The 18199-nt window shown below is 53.8% G+C and overlaps 10 protein-coding genes across 10 annotated transcripts; 6 read left to right on the top strand and 4 right to left on the bottom strand.

Annotated features, from left to right (window-relative positions):
- Positions 1 to 55: 55 nt before the first annotated feature.
- BU25DRAFT_244324 (uncharacterized protein) lies at positions 56 to 1065 on the top strand. The gene is made up of 2 exons (XM_033701563.1): positions 56 to 279; positions 331 to 1065. The coding sequence occupies exons 1-2, from the start codon at positions 142 to 144 to the stop codon at positions 721 to 723; spliced, it is 531 nt and encodes a 176-aa protein (XP_033564846.1). The 5' UTR covers positions 56 to 141; the 3' UTR covers positions 724 to 1065.
- A 342-nt stretch (positions 1066 to 1407) lies between these two features.
- BU25DRAFT_419009 (uncharacterized protein) lies at positions 1408 to 1993 on the top strand (the record flags this gene model as incomplete). The annotated part of the gene is made up of 3 exons (XM_033707911.1): positions 1408 to 1581; positions 1624 to 1673; positions 1714 to 1993. The coding sequence occupies 3 exons, from the start codon at positions 1408 to 1410 to the stop codon at positions 1991 to 1993; spliced, it is 504 nt and encodes a 167-aa protein (XP_033564845.1).
- Positions 1973 to 2469, top strand: BU25DRAFT_244326 (uncharacterized protein). The gene is made up of 2 exons (XM_033701564.1): positions 1973 to 2243; positions 2322 to 2469. The coding sequence occupies exons 1-2, from the start codon at positions 2088 to 2090 to the stop codon at positions 2385 to 2387; spliced, it is 222 nt and encodes a 73-aa protein (XP_033564844.1). The 5' UTR covers positions 1973 to 2087; the 3' UTR covers positions 2388 to 2469.
- BU25DRAFT_244446 (uncharacterized protein) lies at positions 2205 to 6432 on the bottom strand. The gene has a single exon (XM_033701565.1). It carries the CDS (start codon positions 6083 to 6085, stop codon positions 2552 to 2554), a length of 3534 nt encoding a protein of 1177 aa, XP_033564843.1. The 5' UTR covers positions 6086 to 6432; the 3' UTR covers positions 2205 to 2551.
- On the top strand, positions 6385 to 7767 carry BU25DRAFT_407931 (BIG1-domain-containing protein). Its single transcript, XM_033705681.1, has 3 exons — positions 6385 to 6684; positions 6734 to 7083; positions 7132 to 7767. Exons 1-3 carry the CDS (start codon positions 6593 to 6595, stop codon positions 7530 to 7532), a joined length of 843 nt encoding a protein of 280 aa, XP_033564842.1. The 5' UTR covers positions 6385 to 6592; the 3' UTR covers positions 7533 to 7767.
- BU25DRAFT_244707 (uncharacterized protein) lies at positions 7675 to 8376 on the bottom strand. Its single transcript, XM_033701566.1, has one exon. The coding sequence runs from the start codon at positions 8203 to 8205 to the stop codon at positions 7816 to 7818; it is 390 nt and encodes a 129-aa protein (XP_033564841.1). The 5' UTR covers positions 8206 to 8376; the 3' UTR covers positions 7675 to 7815.
- Positions 8377 to 9622: 1246 nt separating this feature from the next.
- On the bottom strand, positions 9623 to 11106 carry BU25DRAFT_407930 (FAD/NAD(P)-binding domain-containing protein). The gene has a single exon (XM_033705680.1). It carries the CDS (start codon positions 10968 to 10970, stop codon positions 9678 to 9680), a length of 1293 nt encoding a protein of 430 aa, XP_033564840.1. The 5' UTR covers positions 10971 to 11106; the 3' UTR covers positions 9623 to 9677.
- Positions 11107 to 11663: 557 nt separating this feature from the next.
- Positions 11664 to 12524, top strand: BU25DRAFT_361660 (uncharacterized protein). Its single transcript, XM_033703705.1, has 2 exons — positions 11664 to 12009; positions 12062 to 12524. The coding sequence occupies exons 1-2, from the start codon at positions 11825 to 11827 to the stop codon at positions 12354 to 12356; spliced, it is 480 nt and encodes a 159-aa protein (XP_033564839.1). The 5' UTR covers positions 11664 to 11824; the 3' UTR covers positions 12357 to 12524.
- A 45-nt stretch (positions 12525 to 12569) lies between these two features.
- Positions 12570 to 15437, top strand: BU25DRAFT_483392 (uncharacterized protein; the record flags this gene model as incomplete). Its single annotated transcript, XM_033711171.1, has 5 exons — positions 12570 to 12754; positions 12804 to 12901; positions 13023 to 14986; positions 15046 to 15138; positions 15237 to 15437. 5 exons carry the CDS (start codon positions 12570 to 12572, stop codon positions 15435 to 15437), a joined length of 2541 nt encoding a protein of 846 aa, XP_033564838.1.
- Positions 15438 to 15830: 393 nt separating this feature from the next.
- On the bottom strand, positions 15831 to 17476 carry BU25DRAFT_455736 (UBX domain-containing protein 7; the record flags this gene model as incomplete). Its single annotated transcript, XM_033709959.1, has 2 exons — positions 15831 to 16942; positions 17002 to 17476. The coding sequence occupies 2 exons, from the start codon at positions 17474 to 17476 to the stop codon at positions 15831 to 15833; spliced, it is 1587 nt and encodes a 528-aa protein (XP_033564837.1).
- Positions 17477 to 18199: the final 723 nt, after the last annotated feature.

The following is an 18199-nucleotide window of genomic DNA, read 5'->3' as shown; positions in this document are numbered from 1 at the left end:
ATTCGTCATCAGCTCTAGCGCGTGGAGTTTAGGTGCTCTTTCTCCGGAGTTTAGGGCATGACATTTTGACAGAACACCAACACCACATCTCCCACACTCACAGCTTCACGAGCCCTCCACAAAGCTCCTGCGACCACAAATATGGCTATCATTTCAGCAAACTCGATGATTCGCAGCGTAGCGCTATTCCACCTAACGCTGGCTGCGCTTCTGATCAAGAACCCAAAGCTCATCGCGAACCAGAGTGTCATCATGATCTTGGGCGGATCAATGCAACTCGTAAGGACTGTCTCTGCTTAGTGATTGGAAGCTGGTACTGACACTCGACAGCCTACACCGCGAGACTTTGCTACGCCGTCAGCAGCCATAGCCTTCATCGCCGTTCTGTTCGCTTTCATCGGCATCAACGACCTTACCGCAGCCTCGCTTCCTGAAGAAGTCTTCGACGAATACTGGGGTGCCCAGACACCCATTCGACTCGTCTTTCTGTTCGCACTCACCGGTTACACATTCTTGTTCAAAGAGGGTGGCATGTTTGGCGGAGCCAGGGGCATTGCGTACTCGAACAGCCCTGGCAGCTATCTCAAGAACAGCGTGGTGTTTAGTTGGGGTTTCATCGAACTGTCGATGTGGTTCTGGATCTACGTCACTCTGCGTGAGGAGCGACGGGAGCGTGCGAGGAAGATAATCGAGAAGCGTAAGGCGGAAGCTGACAGGATGTGAGCTGGCATGGAAGATAAGCTATTGGATCAATACACAGGCTCCTTGTCGGGTTAGCTCTTCTAACAGAGCAGCTTCGCGACCGTTCAGAGGAAGGCCATGCCTGCCATGCCTGCCCATAGAGCTGCGCCAAGGACCGCATCGCTTCGCCAATATGATGGAAGTAAGACAACGAGGCCTGCTTCGAGGGGACATAGTCTACGCTGGAAGCATGACCATGGTGCAGGTGCCACGGTTAATAATTGGGAACAGAACAAAAGCCAGGTAATACAGAATTGAGTGGTAGCGTAAGCCGCCGAACGACAAGAGACGATATGTACTCAGATACAAGAAGGCGGCCACCCATTTTCTTCTATTATTTCCTAGTCTCTGCCGTCGTCTCGTTCTAATCATGCAGCTTGCACTCCAAAAAATTGTTTCTGCTCACAGACAATTTTCCTATCTAGGGCTGTTCTGGAGAGGTTGTTATTAGTTATGTCAGTCATTGTCGACAAGCACGCTTCACTCTTAGATCATGTTACAGAGCAAAAAGGAAAACCCAAGGGCGTCGACATCTAGCACTGTTCAATAGATGGTCAGGTTGCACCTTTCGTCTCCCCTTTGGGTGGGTTCATAATGGGAGCTTGAACAGCAGCTACATCCTGACCTTCACCTTTACTTCAGATAATCAGCAGGAGAGGCAGGAAGATGTCCGAGATATTCTCAAGAATTGGACTGGGACTGAGTTTCTTTGGGTCCGCGGTGCGGTGGCGCTGGTTTAGAGATACCGTGCTGCAATTGCCGGTTGTAGGGTTATGGTTCTTGTCGAAGGTGAAGAATGGGAGTGGAATGGGCTGGCTGATGTCTGAGGCTGATCGGCAGGTGAGCGTTAGGGAAGAGCTGACTGCTGCTGAGAAGGGGAAGGTTGAAGAGGGGAGGAAATATTTATGCAGTAATACGTTTGAGGTTTTTGGGTTTGTTGAAAACCTCCGAGTTATGCTAACAGTGAGACAGCTGCCTCGAAGCCCGTTTCTCCGATGGTTCGCCTCCCACGGCGAGCCAGAAGCGCGCACATGTCACCCTCCTCATTCAAGCCGGCGCAGACACAACAGATACAGCAATGGGCTGCACACTACGTTTCCTCGTCACGAATCCTAGCGCTCTAGCTAAAGCGCGCAAAGAGATTGCCAGAGTTGATAAAGCCAACCTTCTCTCCACGCCCGACCAATCCGAAGAAACACGTCAACACCTTCCTTACTATGTAGCCTGCATCAAAGAAGGTCTGCGACTGTAGCCGCCTGGCACGAATCTGTACGCTTGTGTCGCTTTAAAAGAAAAGTAGGTGATTGACCGCTACTTCATCCCCGGTGGTACAGAGATCACATCATATGCGTACTATGTCCAGCGCGATCCGACCTTATACGGCGAAGAACGAAATACGTTCGTTCGAACTGGAAGCTGCAGAATTTACGTTTGGCATGGGGCCGCGAGTGTGTTTGGGGAAGGATGTAGCTGTGATGGAGCTGTACAAGTTGTTGCCTGAGGTGAGTAGCTGTGAAACCTATTGGTGTGACACGGGAGCTGGCGATGGTAGATAGTGAGAAGGTTTGACATTGAGTTAGAGGCGCCTGGCAAACATGTTGTTGATGGGGGCGTTGCGTACAATGGGGTCTTTACGGGCAAATTGACCGTTAGATGAGTCGCCAGATGCATTTCAAGCCGATTCAACAACGATCATGATGTCAACGGGTCTATTACATAGACTGGTTGTATTGGAAGCGTATGGTATCGAGTATGAAAGTTGTTATCATCTACGCATCGGCTGTCATGTGGGCCTTCAATATCGAAGACACTACTCGTCATCCAAATCAGACCAGCGTCCCAAGAGTTCACCGGGCTTGGTCGAGATGGGTGCTTCGTCAGCAGAAGCTTCAGCGAGACCCCTGCTTCGCGGGCGCGAAGGACCACCATCGTCCTCGCTGACCGCTCCGCTATTGACACCACTAGCCTTATCTTTTTCTTCTTTCTCTTCCTCTTCTTCCTCGGCTGCTTCCCAGTCGTCCACGACAGGGGCCTGTTTCTCCTTCTTCTTCTTGCTGCTCAAGCTCAGAACGGCAAAGCCACCCTTATTACCAAACGGCGTGCTCTTCTGCACCTGACGTGATGGAATGCCTCTAGATGCTGCAACTTGACTCCAGCCCGAGCCTGGGCCAATATCCGACTCTTTGCGTAGCACGTTGAGCGATGCATCCAGGCGTGCTAGCTGCAGGGAGCCGACCTTCTGCGCGGTGAAGGCCTGCGACAACAGAGTCTTGACGGACTCGAGCATCATCTGAATGTCACGCTCTGGGATGTTGAGGCGGGCTGCTAGCGGTGGCTTGAGTGCAACTGCTTCGCTGGGAAGGAAGCTGATCTCGAATTCGAGTGGAAAGTTGGTCTGTGAAAGGACATTCTTCATGACCATGCTGACTTCTTCAATCGTAAGAGCAAAGCGCGGATTCAAGATGAGGAAAGAGTTGTAAGGATCTCCGGTGGTGTTGCTCGGTTTTGGTCGAAGTGGAGCGGCTGCCGGTGCCGCAGGAATGGGACGCTGAACTTGGCGCGTTCTTGCACACTCCGCAAGTGTCTTCATCGGAGCCATAACGAACTTTGGTGTCTTGAAGACCGCAACATGGCGATGAGGCTCTGGGTCCATACTTTCCGTGTCGAAGCCAAAGTCCTCTGCGAGGTAATGAATGAACTTGCGCTGATGCTTTGGCATGGGTTTGAACCTAAGCCGCTTCTCTTCCTCGTCAGCTGCGAACAGCCTCAGTCGTTTCTCATGTGTAGCTGCCCAGGTCGAGTGTTCCATGTAGAGATTCAGTGTGATGTCAGAGTAAGGGACATGGTCTGTCTCGTGCTCTGGGTCCACATTGAGCGCTAGAGCAAGCTTGCGGTTGCGCTCAAGACGTGCGCATTCATCATCGCACTTCAGTGTCTTCTTGTTGTTGCCTTCGCTAGACTTTGAGCTGTTACACTTCGTTTCCTGCTTGATCCTTTGGCACTCGCAAGTGATGATGATCTTGTGTTGGCAAGGCTTATCTTCTTTGCAGGGCTGCGGGAAGTGACAACGTGCCATGTCAGGATGTCCACAGGCACTCAGCTCCTTGCCACAAGTCTGCTTGCAAGGCTCCTCGCACTCGCCGCCACGGTGGCATTGCTTCTGACACTTGTGAATACCGCACTTCAGGGTGCGTCCGCAGACTTCGCCACAGCGAACTTCACTGAGCCAGCAAGGCTGGTTTTTGATGACATTCTTGCCACACATACAGGACTTTATTGTCAAGTACGGGCACTTGGGGCAGTCCTCTTCGCCGCCGTGGCAGGTATGGCCAACTTGAGGGTGGCCGCAACTCTTTGGTCGCTCGCAGGGAAATCGGCACGGAGGCGGCCGAGTACCACAGGGAAGAGGGGGCTGCAGCACGGTTCGCCCGCAATTGCAGCTAATCTCGTCAAAGATCGCGTCTCGACAAGTTCCGCAGGGACCTTTGTGACAGAGCTCCTGGCAGCGATGCTCAGGGTTACCGCATTTCAGCTGGCGACCGCATGAACGGGTGCAAATGTGCTCTGCCTCGAAGTTGTCTCCAGGCCTCTGAGCAGCTGAGTCCAGAGGACGTGGCTTCCTTCGATTCGCCTGTCGCTCGGCTGCTTTTCGCTCTCCAGCGCAGCAGTGCTCACCACACTCGTGTCGTCCGCAATTGAGCGAAACACGGCAGATGCGCATACACTGTGGAGCCTCCTCGGTTCCTTGGTGACAAATCGTGGAGAAGGTGTTTCGGCCGCATCTGCATGCTATGGTAACTGTTTCCATACATGGCAAGCATTCGCCCTGGTGACACGGCTGCTTGCACTTGTGACCGCAGTTAAGAGTGTTGTCGCAAGGCTTTGAGCAGTTCGGTACAGGATCCTCACATGTCTCTCGACGAGCGTTCGAGATTTCCGACAAACGTGTCTTGCCACAAGGGCAGTGAGTAACAACATCGGGTGACCGTGGACAATGGGCTGAGTCGGCATTCTGTCGGTGGCATGCTTGCTCGCAAGCATGCTTTCCGCAGTCGAAGAGGCGACCGCATGTGTTCGGGCATTCGAACGACCCGATCCATTCTTCGACCGTAGTGGCACCATCCGTTGCAGTATGACGCTGCCGGCTATGCTTCGCCTCCTCACGATCACAGCACATAATGTCCTTCTGGATCTGACCGCAGTAACAACGCGCAGGAACGCGCACATCGCAAGCTCCGCAGGGACCTTCGTGGCATGGTCGAGGGCAGCGGTGTTCTCCACAAGCCATCATCTCGCCACACACCTCGCCGCAGCTCCAGCCGTGCTCGTAGTCTGTGTCTACGCAGCGTCGAGTGACGGACTTGCCACCACAGAAGCAGTGCTGGGTAGGGCCCATCAAGGAACAAGGCGGGCAAGGACCGGCGTGACAAGTCATCCCACATGGATGGGGGCACTTCTTCGGTAGGATCCTTGGTCGAGAGCAGGTTTGCCCACAAGAGAACGGTGGCAGTCCTGTAAGCGGCTTTGGATCGAGTTCCTTCTCACACCAACACGAGAAGTTCTTTGGTAGAACATCTTTGGGCAGATTGCACCCAGGGCAGCGCCACTGCCTCGGCGGTGGTGCTTCACCGTCCTGAGCCTGCTGACGAGCAGCTGCTGACCCCTCGTTGGTCGACCACTTCTTTATGCAACCCAGGTGGAAGACCGTCCAGCATGTCCGGCAAGACCATACACCCTTCGAGCGTCGCTTGATGTCTTCTGTGCAGATCGCGCATTCGTAGTGACCGTTGTCAATATCTTCGTGCGTTCTCGTGGCGATATCCGGTGCGGTCGACTTCGGTGCTTGTGGCTGCTTCTCTTTTAGTGCTCGTGGCTTGCGACCAACGAGTGGCCGCCCTGGCTCGAACTCAGGCGCATCTGCTTGCAAACTTGCAGAAGCTACTGATTCAGCATCGTCCTCGGCAGTCAACTGCCCTCCAAACTGGCGACCACCTGCAGCCGTGCGCTGGGAGAACCTCTGTGCTCCACCTCGTCCTGGGCCGCCTCTGCCTCGGTGCCCTCCTCTTGCTGGTGCAGGCGCTGAAATTGAAGCTTCGCTAGGTATGGTTTGCAAGACTTGTGGTGGTACTATAGAATGACCTCCTCGCCCCCTGCCTCTCCCTCGCCCGTTCCTTCCACCTCTTTGTGATTGTTGCTCTCCACTTGGGTGCCCCTCATCCTGCGCCTCGGATACTGCGTTCGGTGCGCGATTGCGATTGCGATTCCGTGGTCGTCTGCCTCGTGAGCCTCCATCTGCTCCTCCAGGGGCATTTGCTGGTACTTGTGCGGTTGCAACGGTCGACATGCTGGGCAGTGTGTTGATTACTGCTTCTAATGCTGACTGCAGAATGATAGTTGGTAGTGGCAGCGCCGACAGCAAACCTGATTGTTTGCAAAGAAAATGCAGGCTCTAGTAAATGTATGGCCTGGTAAACGTGACAAGAAAAGGTCGGGCTGTGGAAGCTTTGTCGTGGGGGAAGTTTGCAGAGTGGCGTGCAGGTATATTGCCTTTGCCTTGGGAAAGAAGGCTAGCGCGGGCTTCCAGAAAGTGCACTGACTGACTGATGAGTCGAAATCTGTCACAGGCAGCCAGGTACCGAGCACAAGGGTCCAGTGAAGTACGGGCCCGGATCTGGATAGCCTTCTGTGACTGTTCGCCGTGCTCGCGTTCCGGCGGAATTTCTGAAGCGCGTCATCGGCCGGGACTCTAGCAGGTCATTTTCGGCTAGTGTATCATCACTACCGCAGCGCGGCAGGCATCGTGCAGAGCTTCGTATCATCGCGACCCTCAACACCACGAGTCGACGACAACATGGCCAAGACACTGATTGGCGCCCTTGCTCTGGCGTCACAGGCACTTGCCTTCAGCAACACCTCGCCCTTCTTCCTGTTCTCCACCGCTGAGTACGCTTCGCCGCCGCCGGTCCTTGCATCTCGACGCTAACGTCTGCAGCTTGTTGCTGGAGTCCTCCAGCGCATCGATCGCCCAGTCGACCAGCATCACTGCCGATGTATTGGAAGCCCTGAAGGAATGCCCGACCAAGAACTACGTTGTTGTTGAGCAGGACGGTGTCTCTGCCGCCGATTACGCTGATGGACGCTCTACGCCACGGTTGGCGCAGTACATGGCCGGCCAGCACGACGACGTCAAGTCGACAGTTTCCGTGCCAGATGTCGTTGGAAAGGTTGACGTAGCCGAGATCACACAATACCTGGAGACAAAGTGCGGGTCTGTTAAGAGCGTACAGCTCGATACACCACCGGCGTCAAGGGCGCTCAGGTCACTGTACATGGGACAACAAGGTACGCTCGACAACATGACCATCTATTGGCAGCATCTAATACCTACAGACCAATTCCTCGAAGACAGCTTCTCCAAGTACGCCGAATCGCAAGACTACACCGTCATCTACATCACCACCCCTCCCACTGAAGCGCAAGCCAAGGCACAACTCGAGGCCGAGCAGCAGCACCAATACGAGATGGAGAACTCTTTCGGCGACAACATCCAGATGGAGCTGAAACGTGACACCACCGCACACTACAAGCGCGCGAACTCGACCAGCGACGAGGGCGGCCTGTTCGAGAGGTACCAGTACTTCACACCGGGCCTGTTCATGGGCTTTGCAACTCTCATCCCGCTGTTCTTGATCCTGCTTGTCGGTATTCGAGCTCTCACTAGCCTGGAAGTGTCGTACTTTGCCTTCAGCAAGGAGATGGGCCCCAATGCGCAGAAGAAGCAGCAGCAGTAGAGTGAACAGACTTGGCAGAAGTAGTCGACGAGCGATGTAAATCTTGTATCTTTGTAAGAGCATGGGCACCAGGCGTTTGTGTGAAATACACTAGGAACTGTAGCGAACGAGATATCGAATGGTACACACATATATACACAAGATCTAGCCACCGAACCATCGAGTGCCATACATGGTAGCTTACGTCTCTCTACTGATAATCTTAGCACAAGAGAGCTGGTCAGTCGAGAAGTGCAGCCCTAATAAACTTCCCAATCTCTTCTCCACACGTCTTCCTAACAGCCTAATCAAACTTCCCAACCTCCCGATCAAAATGCACAAAGCAATACTTCCCTCCCACAAAACACGTGGCCATCCACTGCCACCAACTAAGACTCGAAACCTGCACCCCATGCTTCGCTAGTCTCTTCGTAAAGACCGCCGTCTCAATTGCATGCGCCCCAAACAGGAAGTAAAACAGCCCACTCTGTACCCAGGATGCGTACTTCAAGCCAGTGGCCGATAAGTGTGAGAGAGCGTAGTCGTAGAGAGGCGAGCCGGGGGAAATGACTTCGCGCCGCGAGGAGAGCGCCATGATCGCACCGCAGATGATGATGGGTCTAAGGTAGGGCGGGCGGGGGGCGATGTAGGTGTTGCGCAGGTTCTTGGGGGGTTGAGGGACGGGTTTGGACATGATGAGCGAGGTTATTGATGTGGTCGTACTGAAGTGTCGATGCTTGGGTAGATGTTCGCTGATGTGTATTGAAACGTTGTTTCGGGTGGTCTTGAATGTGCGCAATTGAGATTGGAAAGCAGTTCGATTGATGTTACAAAAATCTATGTCGTCACTACGAAAGCAGCTACCAGTATCCACACCTCTGCTTGTTCAGCAGCAGCCTCGGTCGAAGGTGCACGCTAGACGCGAGTCAGTCTTCACACTCAAACTTTGATCTCGTGCGTAACCTGCCACATAAGGCAAGTACGAGAGCAAGGCTGTAGATTGCTGGAACTCATGCGAACCGAAGGGAAGTGTTGCTAGCGTTGGGCTTTGTACAGCTTTGTACGATCACGTGAGAGTGAAGGACAATCCGGGCGTGTTGATTGGCTGAGGGCTGGGTGCCGGTGAGCGCTGAGGACAGGCTTTGGAGGAAGCGGGCCGCTGGTGCTTGGTGATGGGTCAGCCTCGTCGTGGGAAGTGTCTCTTTCTCTTCATACTTTCATATCAGGGTTTAGCAAATTTTTCTTCGCCGCTCTATTAATGTTGACCGCTTCCCTGTCTTCAGTCACTGTGGGATTGGTTTCAGCATTGCTCATACACCTTCGCTGAGCTGGCGACGGCTGTTCAGCATTCTGAAATCCTCTACCGCTTCTGCCAGGGGACGGCAATGCTCGCCGAAAAAGCAGAATGTCCACACCGTCAGCCAGGGACTCCTGCCTCTTGAAGTGGAACGATTCGCTCGGCAATGCTGGCTGCACATCGAGTTGAGGTTCTTCCCGTCCCCAGCCTCGCGCAGTTCGCCTGATCAGGACTCCTAAAAATCGAATCCACCCCAAAGCAGCCGTCCTCATGCAACTTCCCTTCCTCAGCTCGCCTTTTAGGAAAAGTCTGAGAAGACTTCCTTGCGGATGAACCCACATTATGCACCATTTTTTGGTGTCAATCTGCTATTGGTGCAAAAAGCAGTAAATCCTGGAAGACAGCGGGTGACGGCGCTCGTTTACGACAACCATCACGATCTTTCATGGATCAACCTTCAAGCTGTACAGCCATCGACGGAAGACTAACATCTTACCTGAAGTGGTAACTCTAATTGACACAGGGTTGTCACGGTTGTTCATGCATTTACCGTCTACCGGAATCGTTTGCTGTTCGTAATTTGACTATAAAGTGAGTGTCGTTACATAAAGCTAACCACCAATTGGGGTATTAGTCCACACCACTACACGGTCAGCACGCCCAAGGAACGTCGAAGATAACACGAGATCATACGTATCATGTACCGTACCGCGCTGAATTGTGAGAACTAGCTTGACGTCGATTTGCTTTCGCTGATCCACAACCAGCCATTGATCATATTTGCAAACTCGGCACAGCGTCGTACCAGCATCTTGTCCCGACAAAGGTTCTCAATGAAGTAACCATCATATCCAAGGATACTATCTCGATCAATACCCAATCTCACAAGTCGTAACATCCTCCACAAAATGCTTCTCCCGATACCCTCTCGTCCACCACAAATACCACGGCACAATATTCATCTTGAGCCGGTGCCCCAACCACCCCACCTCCTGCACCGTCTTGACCACACTCTGGCTTTCATCCCATGCCGTCTCAATCCTCGCCCGCCTCAATGTCTCATACGCATCAAACGCCTCGTTGACAGGTGTTCCATCACTTCCATTCCCACTCTTCTCCATCCACCTCGCCAGCACCCTCGAAAACAACACCCCATCCTCAAACACAATCCCCGTGCTCTCTCCCTGCGGCGGCATAGCATGCGCCGAATCCCCAATCAGCATAACCCTCTCCGTCGCCCACTTCCCCTGCTTGCTTAGCGTAAAAACAGGCCACAAGTACAAATCCTGTGCATCCTTGATCCACTCCTCAATCGCTGGTTCCTTCGCGCCGGCATACCTCTGCAGCATATCCTGCCGCGTCTTCTCCGCATCCGCACCCCTTGCCTTCCACCCGTCGCGCGACTGCAGACCGTCGTCAGGGACTTGCATCAGCGCGCCGACGTAGATCGAGTCTTTGGAAGAGCTGTGATAGGAGGTTAGCAGCATGCCGCCGCGCGCGAAGTTCATGCCTGAGGCTTCGAAGTGTGGTTTTTGATGCGGTCTGAGCGGGGCAAAGCCGAAGGCGTTGCAGATACCGGAGTATGTTGCTGTCCGTGAGGGCTCGACATGGGTCAGGCGTGTGACGCTGTGGATGCCGTCGCAGCCGATTAGGATGTCTGAGGTCGAGGAAGTGCCGTCGGCGAAGGTGAGGGTCACATCTGTTTCTGTTTCGTGAATATTGGTCGTCTTTTTGCCGCATGTGAGGGTGATGTTGGGGTGTTTGGCGATTGCGGCCAGGACGCCTTGTAGAGCTTCTCCGCGCGTTATGCGGAGCGCTGTGAAGGGGGGTGTGCCGAGTCCTTTGCCATCTGGGCCGCGGAAACTGGATTCTGCGATCTTGGTGCCGGAGTAGATGTCGAAGACTTCGACGGCGGGACATTCAGCGCCGTAGTTTGAGGAGCAGATTTCCTGGAGGGCGCCTAGATGGGAGAGGAGACGGAGTGCATTAGGAGTCAGGTTTACAGCGCCGCCGATCGTTGCGGGTTGGGGGCGGATTTCGTAGATTGTGATAAAAGGTGGTGGAGAGTCGGGGGGGGCGAACTTCGTGAGGGATAACGCTGTTGTCAGGCCGGCTATACCGCCACCCAAGATGGTGATGCGGAGAGATTTGGTGGTCGACATAGTAAACTTGGGCTGTGTTGGCGATTCCTTGAAATTTCAAGTGTACACTTCAACCTGGTCTGAGGCTTGGAGCAACTTGCAAGCTCTGGAAAGGTAGCCTTTCAGTCATTCTGCTGGGTTGAAAGTTATTCTTATGTATTTGGCTTGTGGATCATGGTGGTGAACATGTATGTAGTACATCTTCGGCAATGTCGGGGAACCGACAGTACGTCTTTGCGAAATCGAACAGCAAGCTGCCGACACAGTAAGCCCTAGGATGTGGCTGCCCACGCCTTCAATCAATCAACTCTTGTGAGATGCACCTCGATCCACGAAACCATTCTAAGGGCCTCCTGTTTCAGCTGCGACTGTGAGATCCGTGGGGAGAAATTTCAAGTGCTCGTCACCGGAGATACCTAGTCAAGGTTTCGCGGAGACCGTTGAGTTATTAGGGCTTGAGTTCACAATCAGTGTTCATTCGAAGAGAGAAGAAGGAGCATACCAAAGTGCATTTGTCTATTGTTGTTGGTTACTGTGTCGCGATTGGTGACGGTCAAGCTTTTTAGGTCAAGCTTCCCAGTCGAGCAATCGTGCATCGTTGTCGAACGAAAGTTGAGCGCACCCGGACGCATCCAAGCAGAGGCTAGACCCCGTGCGGCGGGCGTGTTGCCTTGTCCTCCCTCATCCTCTCGCTAAACTCCAAGAAAGCCATCGTGGCAATCTTCATCTAGCACTAACACCTCTACCTATATGGTACTGACACTATGATGGACTGGAGGTCTATTCGGCTTTCCAGTTGCGGGGTTCCGAAGGCGCGTATATGAGCGGCGAGTGCATTGACTACGACTCAACATTTGAATTCAAAGTCCGCCATTATGTCAAAGGTCAACCCGCTAGACGTCCTCGCCGTCAAGAACATCATCGCGCGCTATTGTGAAGCACTGGATACGAAAGATTTCGCGCTTCTCGAGAAAGTCTTCGTACACGATGTTAGCGCAGACTATCCCTTCAACTCAGATCTGCAGGGCGTTGGAGCAGTCGCGAAAGCTATACAAAATCGGTATTGAAGACCTCGACGCGCTCTCCTGCACCTGGAATCTGATGAAGCGTAGACTAGGTCCCGTCCGGACTCACCACAACCTCACAACGCAGAGGATAGTTTTCGAAACAACCGGCAAAACCGCGCATGCCGTCACATATTTCCAGGGTGCACATTTCGGGCAGGGTCCGCACGAGGGGAAGCTGCTTTGTGCCTACGGAAAGTACATCGATGATTTGGTGCATTGTGAAGTCAGCGATGGCGACTGCGAGGGCGTGCCTGGTGCAAGCGGCATCTGGAGAATCAAGAGGCGAAAGGTAGCTTTCACGCAGAGGATTGGCGATGAAAAGATCATGTCTGAGCATTGAGGCCAGTGGTGCGCAACAGGAAGAGCTTTGAATCAATCTGGCAACGGCAACTCCTCAAAGCGTCACCCTAGCGTTGCTTCGTGCTTGCTCTGTCCGTTACATCGCTTACAAGCCTCATCTTCTACTCCTTGCCACGTTGCAGTCAGTCATTCCAATCGCATCTCTCAGACACAACGTCAGTATTGTTTCTATCGTTAATATACTGTACACATCATGGCGGACGGACCTGGGGCCTTCGCTGGTATTGATATGGACGCTCTCTTCGCTGCTTCTCCGGCCCAGCAGAAGCAGATGCTCGGTGAGGCTCTGTGGCCCAAGATCTACGATATTCAACCCGAATTGGCCGGCAAGATCTCGGATATACTCCTCGAAATGGACAGCAGCGAGCTTATCAACCTGTACGTACCTTCATAGTACCTGTGGTACTTCATTGGCTAAATTTCGCAGTGTCTTTGACGAGTCTGCTCTCCGCGCCGAGGCTGACGGGACCATGAGAGTCTACGATGAGTATCTCAAAGACAAGGACGGTGGGCGCGAGAAGGACGGTAAGGGTGAGCAGGATGGAAGTACTACATCCAAGGAAAGTCTTGGTCCCGAGCCGCGGCCGTAGGAGGATGCTTGGACCTTTGAGTCGTGCCAGATAAACATGTTCTGGTAAGTCTACAGCTCCGAAGCCTCTCTCCACTACAAAGCCTCGACTACCTCCTAGCTTCCCTATTGCTTACCCGTGCAGTTTTCCCGATGTGGACTGCGAATTTGGAGGTGGCGCCTGTAAGATCAATGCTGAGTTCAACCTTGAAGAGACGGACACACGAACGGCAGAAAATCGGGTGAATCTCGAAGTGTTCAAAAGGAAGAAGAGACATGACAGCTTGGATGGGATGTGGACCTCGCTCAAAGCCGATGCTAATCATGCCAGACGCCACGGTGTCAAGCGGAATGCAGTTGCGGAAGAGTTGGTTAACGAAGTCACCTTCCTGGCGAGGCGCGAGGAAGAACTTGCGCAGAGGAGAACGACGGCCTCAAGCACCATTGGATGCTTGAAGGCTGTAGTTGAGTTTGCTGAGCTTGAAAGGGGTTTTGCGGCCGACCAACTACGCTTGATTCAACGGACTGCCAATGTCTCAGCTCACATATGGAAAGCAGGCTGCGAGAGGAATCTTCATAAGGACCTTTGCAAGTTTCAAAGCAGAAATGCCGACAAGCATGAGATCAAATTCTGGCTTATGAATCTCCTGGTATCTTCAAGCCGAAACGATCCTTGGGGATGCAAGACCTCTTTGGAGGCTGAAGAGGTACAGACCGTGATCGACCTCGTCGACAACTTAGAGCTCCAGGAGGAATGTTCACAAAAGATCGAAGATGCGAAAATTGACGATGATAGCCCAGAGGAGTTCGCCTATCTCGAAGATTTAGAGTCTTCCCTTGAGGACGAGAAAAGAGCGTATATCTCACAGCTCGCAGCCACCCTTTTCAAGTACAACGGCGATGTTCAGGCCCGGAACGTACACATGGGCCAGGAGGAAGTCAACGAAGAAGTTTTGTCGACTGTTCAGCAGGCTCTTGTAACGAATGTCATGGAGGCGATGAATTCTCGGGACAGATCTTTGGCAACCAGCTTGCTGCAACAGTCTGCTTGGGTTGCAGATGCAGCGCTAGCGCGGTGGTTTGAGCGTGAGACCAGCAACCCGTCACCACCTCTATCGGGAAGCTCGGGGAAGAGGCTGTATGTGGCGGAAGCTGAGCCAGGCAGGTCGAAGAGACAAAGGACTGGAACTCCAGATCCAGAAGAGACCTTGGAGGCTGCCAGAGCACGACTTGATCGAATTCTTGCTAAAGATCGCTCAGCAGAGCAGGATCGAGCGGAACAATCACAGCAAGAGATGAGGAAGAGTGCAGAAGCAAGTTCAGAGACGTCAAAGCCGACGGTTCAGGGAAAGTCTTCTCTCGCACCCGGAAGTTACAGCCTAGAGGTACTCAATAAGATGATAACGAACGATGCGAATGCTCAAGCAAAAGCTTTGCAGGAGAAGGAGAACACGAAACCGAGTGACGAGATTCGACCTGATAACAGACGATCCAGTCTGAGAACAAGAAGCCAGAAAATCAACTACAAGGTCTTGCACAATGGCATCGGTCCGTTGAAGCAAGTAAAGCAACGAACGATTGGAGTGGAAGCCAACAGAGGGTCGCAAAACGAGCAGCAGCGGACGCAATTGCCGCCAGATCCTGCAAGTGCGCCGTCCATGGTTAACACACCTGGAGACCTCCTAGCTGCGCTGTCTGAAGATACTGTCTCGGTCACGCCAGATATAAGAATCAGCGTTTCTAGCAGGCAAGGAATGGAGGCACCAGCCGATCGCGAAATGCCCCAAATGCCACCAGTGTACGCAAACCCCTTAGGATTCATCGAAGCAAACGGCGTCCAACAACATACCAACATCCCAAACATACTATCACCGGCTCTTTACATATCCTCAAGTCCTTCGGACTCTTCCTCGGAGCGGGACTTCGCATCGCCATCGGAGATCTCGGCTGTACTGAGACCGTTTGGGCATAGGGTTAACGAGGTTGTGAGCTCGTCGCCTGATACTGAGGTAGTGGATGAGGGAGTGGGAATGAGAGAGGAGGTGCGCAGGATGATGGTGCGCGGATGATGGGCGGGGGGAGTGGTGCGACGCAGGCACAGGCGCTTGTGGATGGGGCTGCAAACAGGACATCTGAAGCCCAAGGAAGGATCGACGAGGAAGACGAGGCTGATAACGAGGACAATGGATCCCGAGTACGGTAGACGAAGAGGAGGAGGACTTGGACTTACACTGTCCGACGGAGTGAGAGTCGGAGCCTTGAGTCCTTGTCACTGAACAGATGTCTTCTTAGTATACAAAGAAGACTTGCTGTAGGAAGCAATTCCTCATCATTGCTCACCAGCGCTGTCCATCGGACTTCCACTCTGATTCAGAGCTTATCGGTGTACGAAGCAACAGAGTCCGCGAAAACACGCAGATGTACGTCCGCTGTGCTAGTGGTCCGGCTCCCTCCAGCCTACCCTTGCAACCGTATGTTGCACCGCAATGCTGAGGATGCAATCCTGGAACAGGTACATAGCACGGCTGTACGGTCGCAGATGAAATGAGGGCGTCGGATTGGATTATAGGACAAGAATGGTAAAGACTAAAACCTACCGTGATAGATTTGAACTTTTGAGACCACTCAAGTAATGCAGTGCAGGAACGGCTGTTGAACACGAGAAGGCACGAGGGCAACACCAGGAGAAGGAGAATTGATTACGTTTCACATTATCTACACACTCTTTCGGTTCCTACTGAAACAAGGTTATCGGGTATCACCCCCCAGCACCCAAACACAGTCAGCTACACAGTGCCCATCTTGAAAGCATACCATGAACGCCGTAGCGATGCCATCATTCCCATCCGTCACGTCATTACCCACTACTGTTCCGCACGAGACCGCCTACTCGGCAAACTCGACCATCAAGCTCGCGCCCTTCAACCCAGCAGCCTCGATGGTCTCGTCAAGATGCTCGATGAAGTTCTTGCCCATGAACACCAGGTCAAACTCAGAGCCCTGCTTCCCATCCCAGGGTGCGTCGCTCTTGATCCATTCGTAGACGCGGCGCACGGAGTCTGACAGGTTGAAGCGCCGGACGACGGGGCGGCCGGTGGGTCCGCGGAACTGGATGCGCGTTGTGACCTGTGGGTCTGTGACGGTGGGTTCTGTGTGGGGTGCGTGCGATGAGATGGAAGCGAACAAAGGGTTTGTTGCGGTTGCCGGCTCTTCTTCTGCTGGCGCTGGTGTTGGTGCCGAGGCAGCTTCCGGTACGGGCGAAGTCGCGCGCGCTTTGCCCTTGTCTTCGTCCTTTGTAAGCGCGTCTGGGTCGTTGTCTTTGGGCCCTTCATTGCCACTGCCGCCGTTGTCCATGCTGTTCTGCAGCGCCCATTCCAGTTGTTCCTCTTCAGTCATGCGGTTGACATCGACCTTCTTGTTCTCCGCCTTTCGCTTGGCTACAGGGTTCTTCACGTTGACATTTAGACTGTAGCGGTCGAGGAATTCGTGAAGCTGAGCGTGGAACTCGACAGGCGGGGGAATCGGTGGACCGGACCAGACCTTGACCTGTTCTCCTGTTCGGGGGTCGACGATGGCGATGTGTGGGTATGCGTCGGAGCTGTCGCGGGCGTGGAAGTAATAGTTGACATACTGCTGGCCGCGGGGGTCGTCTTTCGCGTACTGCATGAAGATGAAGTTCTCCCGTACTGTCGCTTTGATGTGCTCATTCTTCCAAATGTCGCGGTTGAGGAGCTGGCAGTCGAAGATGGCCGGGTCTTGGATGTTGACGATGAGCCACTTCTCCTCCTCCTTGCCCATGTCTCGCGCCTTCTCCCATGATCCCTGGTACATCATCTCGAACGGTGGTCGGAATAGCTCGGCGAGCATGTTCATCTTGGCACTCTGCTCGGACGCGCCACCCGTTGATGTGGCAAGCTCACGGCGTCTAGCTTCTGAGTCGGCGGAGTTGTCCCATACGGAGCTTTGGGCGGTGCGCTGGTTGAAGATGCCAGCTCGACCTGCAAACGTCATGTTAGCTCTTGTCCCCCAGTCTGAGCGCTGGTTCCTCGGTGCCTACCTCGTTGCCGACGTGCCAGCTGCTCCTGCACCATGGCGTCAATGTCGTCGTCCGCGTCGGCAGGCCCCCAATTCGACCCAGGGCCAACTAGTGTCTCTTGTGTTCGTTGGATGGGTGCGCGGACTTCGTCTTGACCACGTGCTGCGCCACCGCCGCCATAGTCTTCCTCCTGTAACCGCCGCGCCAGCTCTTCGTCGCTCTCGAGATTCGACCGTACGGGAGGGGTGTCTGTCTGTGCGCCAGGGTTGAAGTCGGACATGTCGTCGTCAGAATCGATGCCGATAGCGTTCTGCGCTGAGGAGGCAGCGGCGGGCGCGTTCGAGGGAGCCGCTGGCCCGAAATCAAGGTTTGGGCTATCGAAGAAGAGCTGTATGGCCTGCTCGAGGTTGTTGTCTGTCAGACGCAGATACTGCAGAGCCTTGTCAGGGTCACACGAGGTGATGCTGACGAAACTGAGCACGTTCTCTTCGTCCATGATGTGTGCTTGTGTGCTGGGTGTGTGGCAGAAGAAACGCGGTGCGCACTGAGACGAGTACAGCACCGAGACGCGTACAGCACTGGGACGAGTACTGCACTGAGACGAGTACTGCACTGAGATGAGTACTGCACTGGCGGGGTAGCTCTTTCACTGCGCAGTTCTCGCTGCTTCAGATCGGTACTCAGGATCTTGTTCGCTCACTATCCCACTCAAATCGTGTGCTCGGCGGTGCAGGCAGGGCAGACAGTATCAATACTGGGTGGCGGTTTGCGACGGTGGGCGGCAGGCGGTGGGGTAATTCGACCCGCTCTCTGTGTACGTCAAACAGGCCTGGTTTGTGCTGTCAAGCTTGGGGACCACGTATAGAGGTCGCTGGAAGTTGCAGGAACGAGAAGACTGCCAGGCGACTGCACAGCACAGGGCGTTGAGCCTTGGTCGTGGTGGTTACACGAGTTGATGATTGCTTCCGATAGATCTGCGCAAGCTCGGTATGCCTGCTGTGGTTGGAGATAGTGCGTTTTGCAAGCGGTGAAGCGTGCACTACGCGCTGTGAGGCGAATCGAATCTTGTATCGTCTCGGCAAGAAGCGTGCAGCAGGCAGGAGCTGGCGATGTTGACAGACACAACTGGAAGGATGCGACTAATCGCTGGTAGGCAGCGCCGTGACGCACTTCACAAAGGCGCCCGCGTCCGTGCCACCCCGGCCATTCACAGGAGCAA

This window comes from Macroventuria anomochaeta, assembly GCF_010093625.1.
Source record: "Macroventuria anomochaeta strain CBS 525.71 unplaced genomic scaffold BU25scaffold_6, whole genome shotgun sequence".
In the NCBI taxonomy this organism is placed as follows: Eukaryota; Fungi; Ascomycota; class Dothideomycetes; order Pleosporales; family Didymellaceae; genus Macroventuria; species Macroventuria anomochaeta.
The sequence above is the reverse complement of the archived record's forward strand: the minus strand, read 5'-3'. Positions and strand labels throughout refer to the sequence as shown.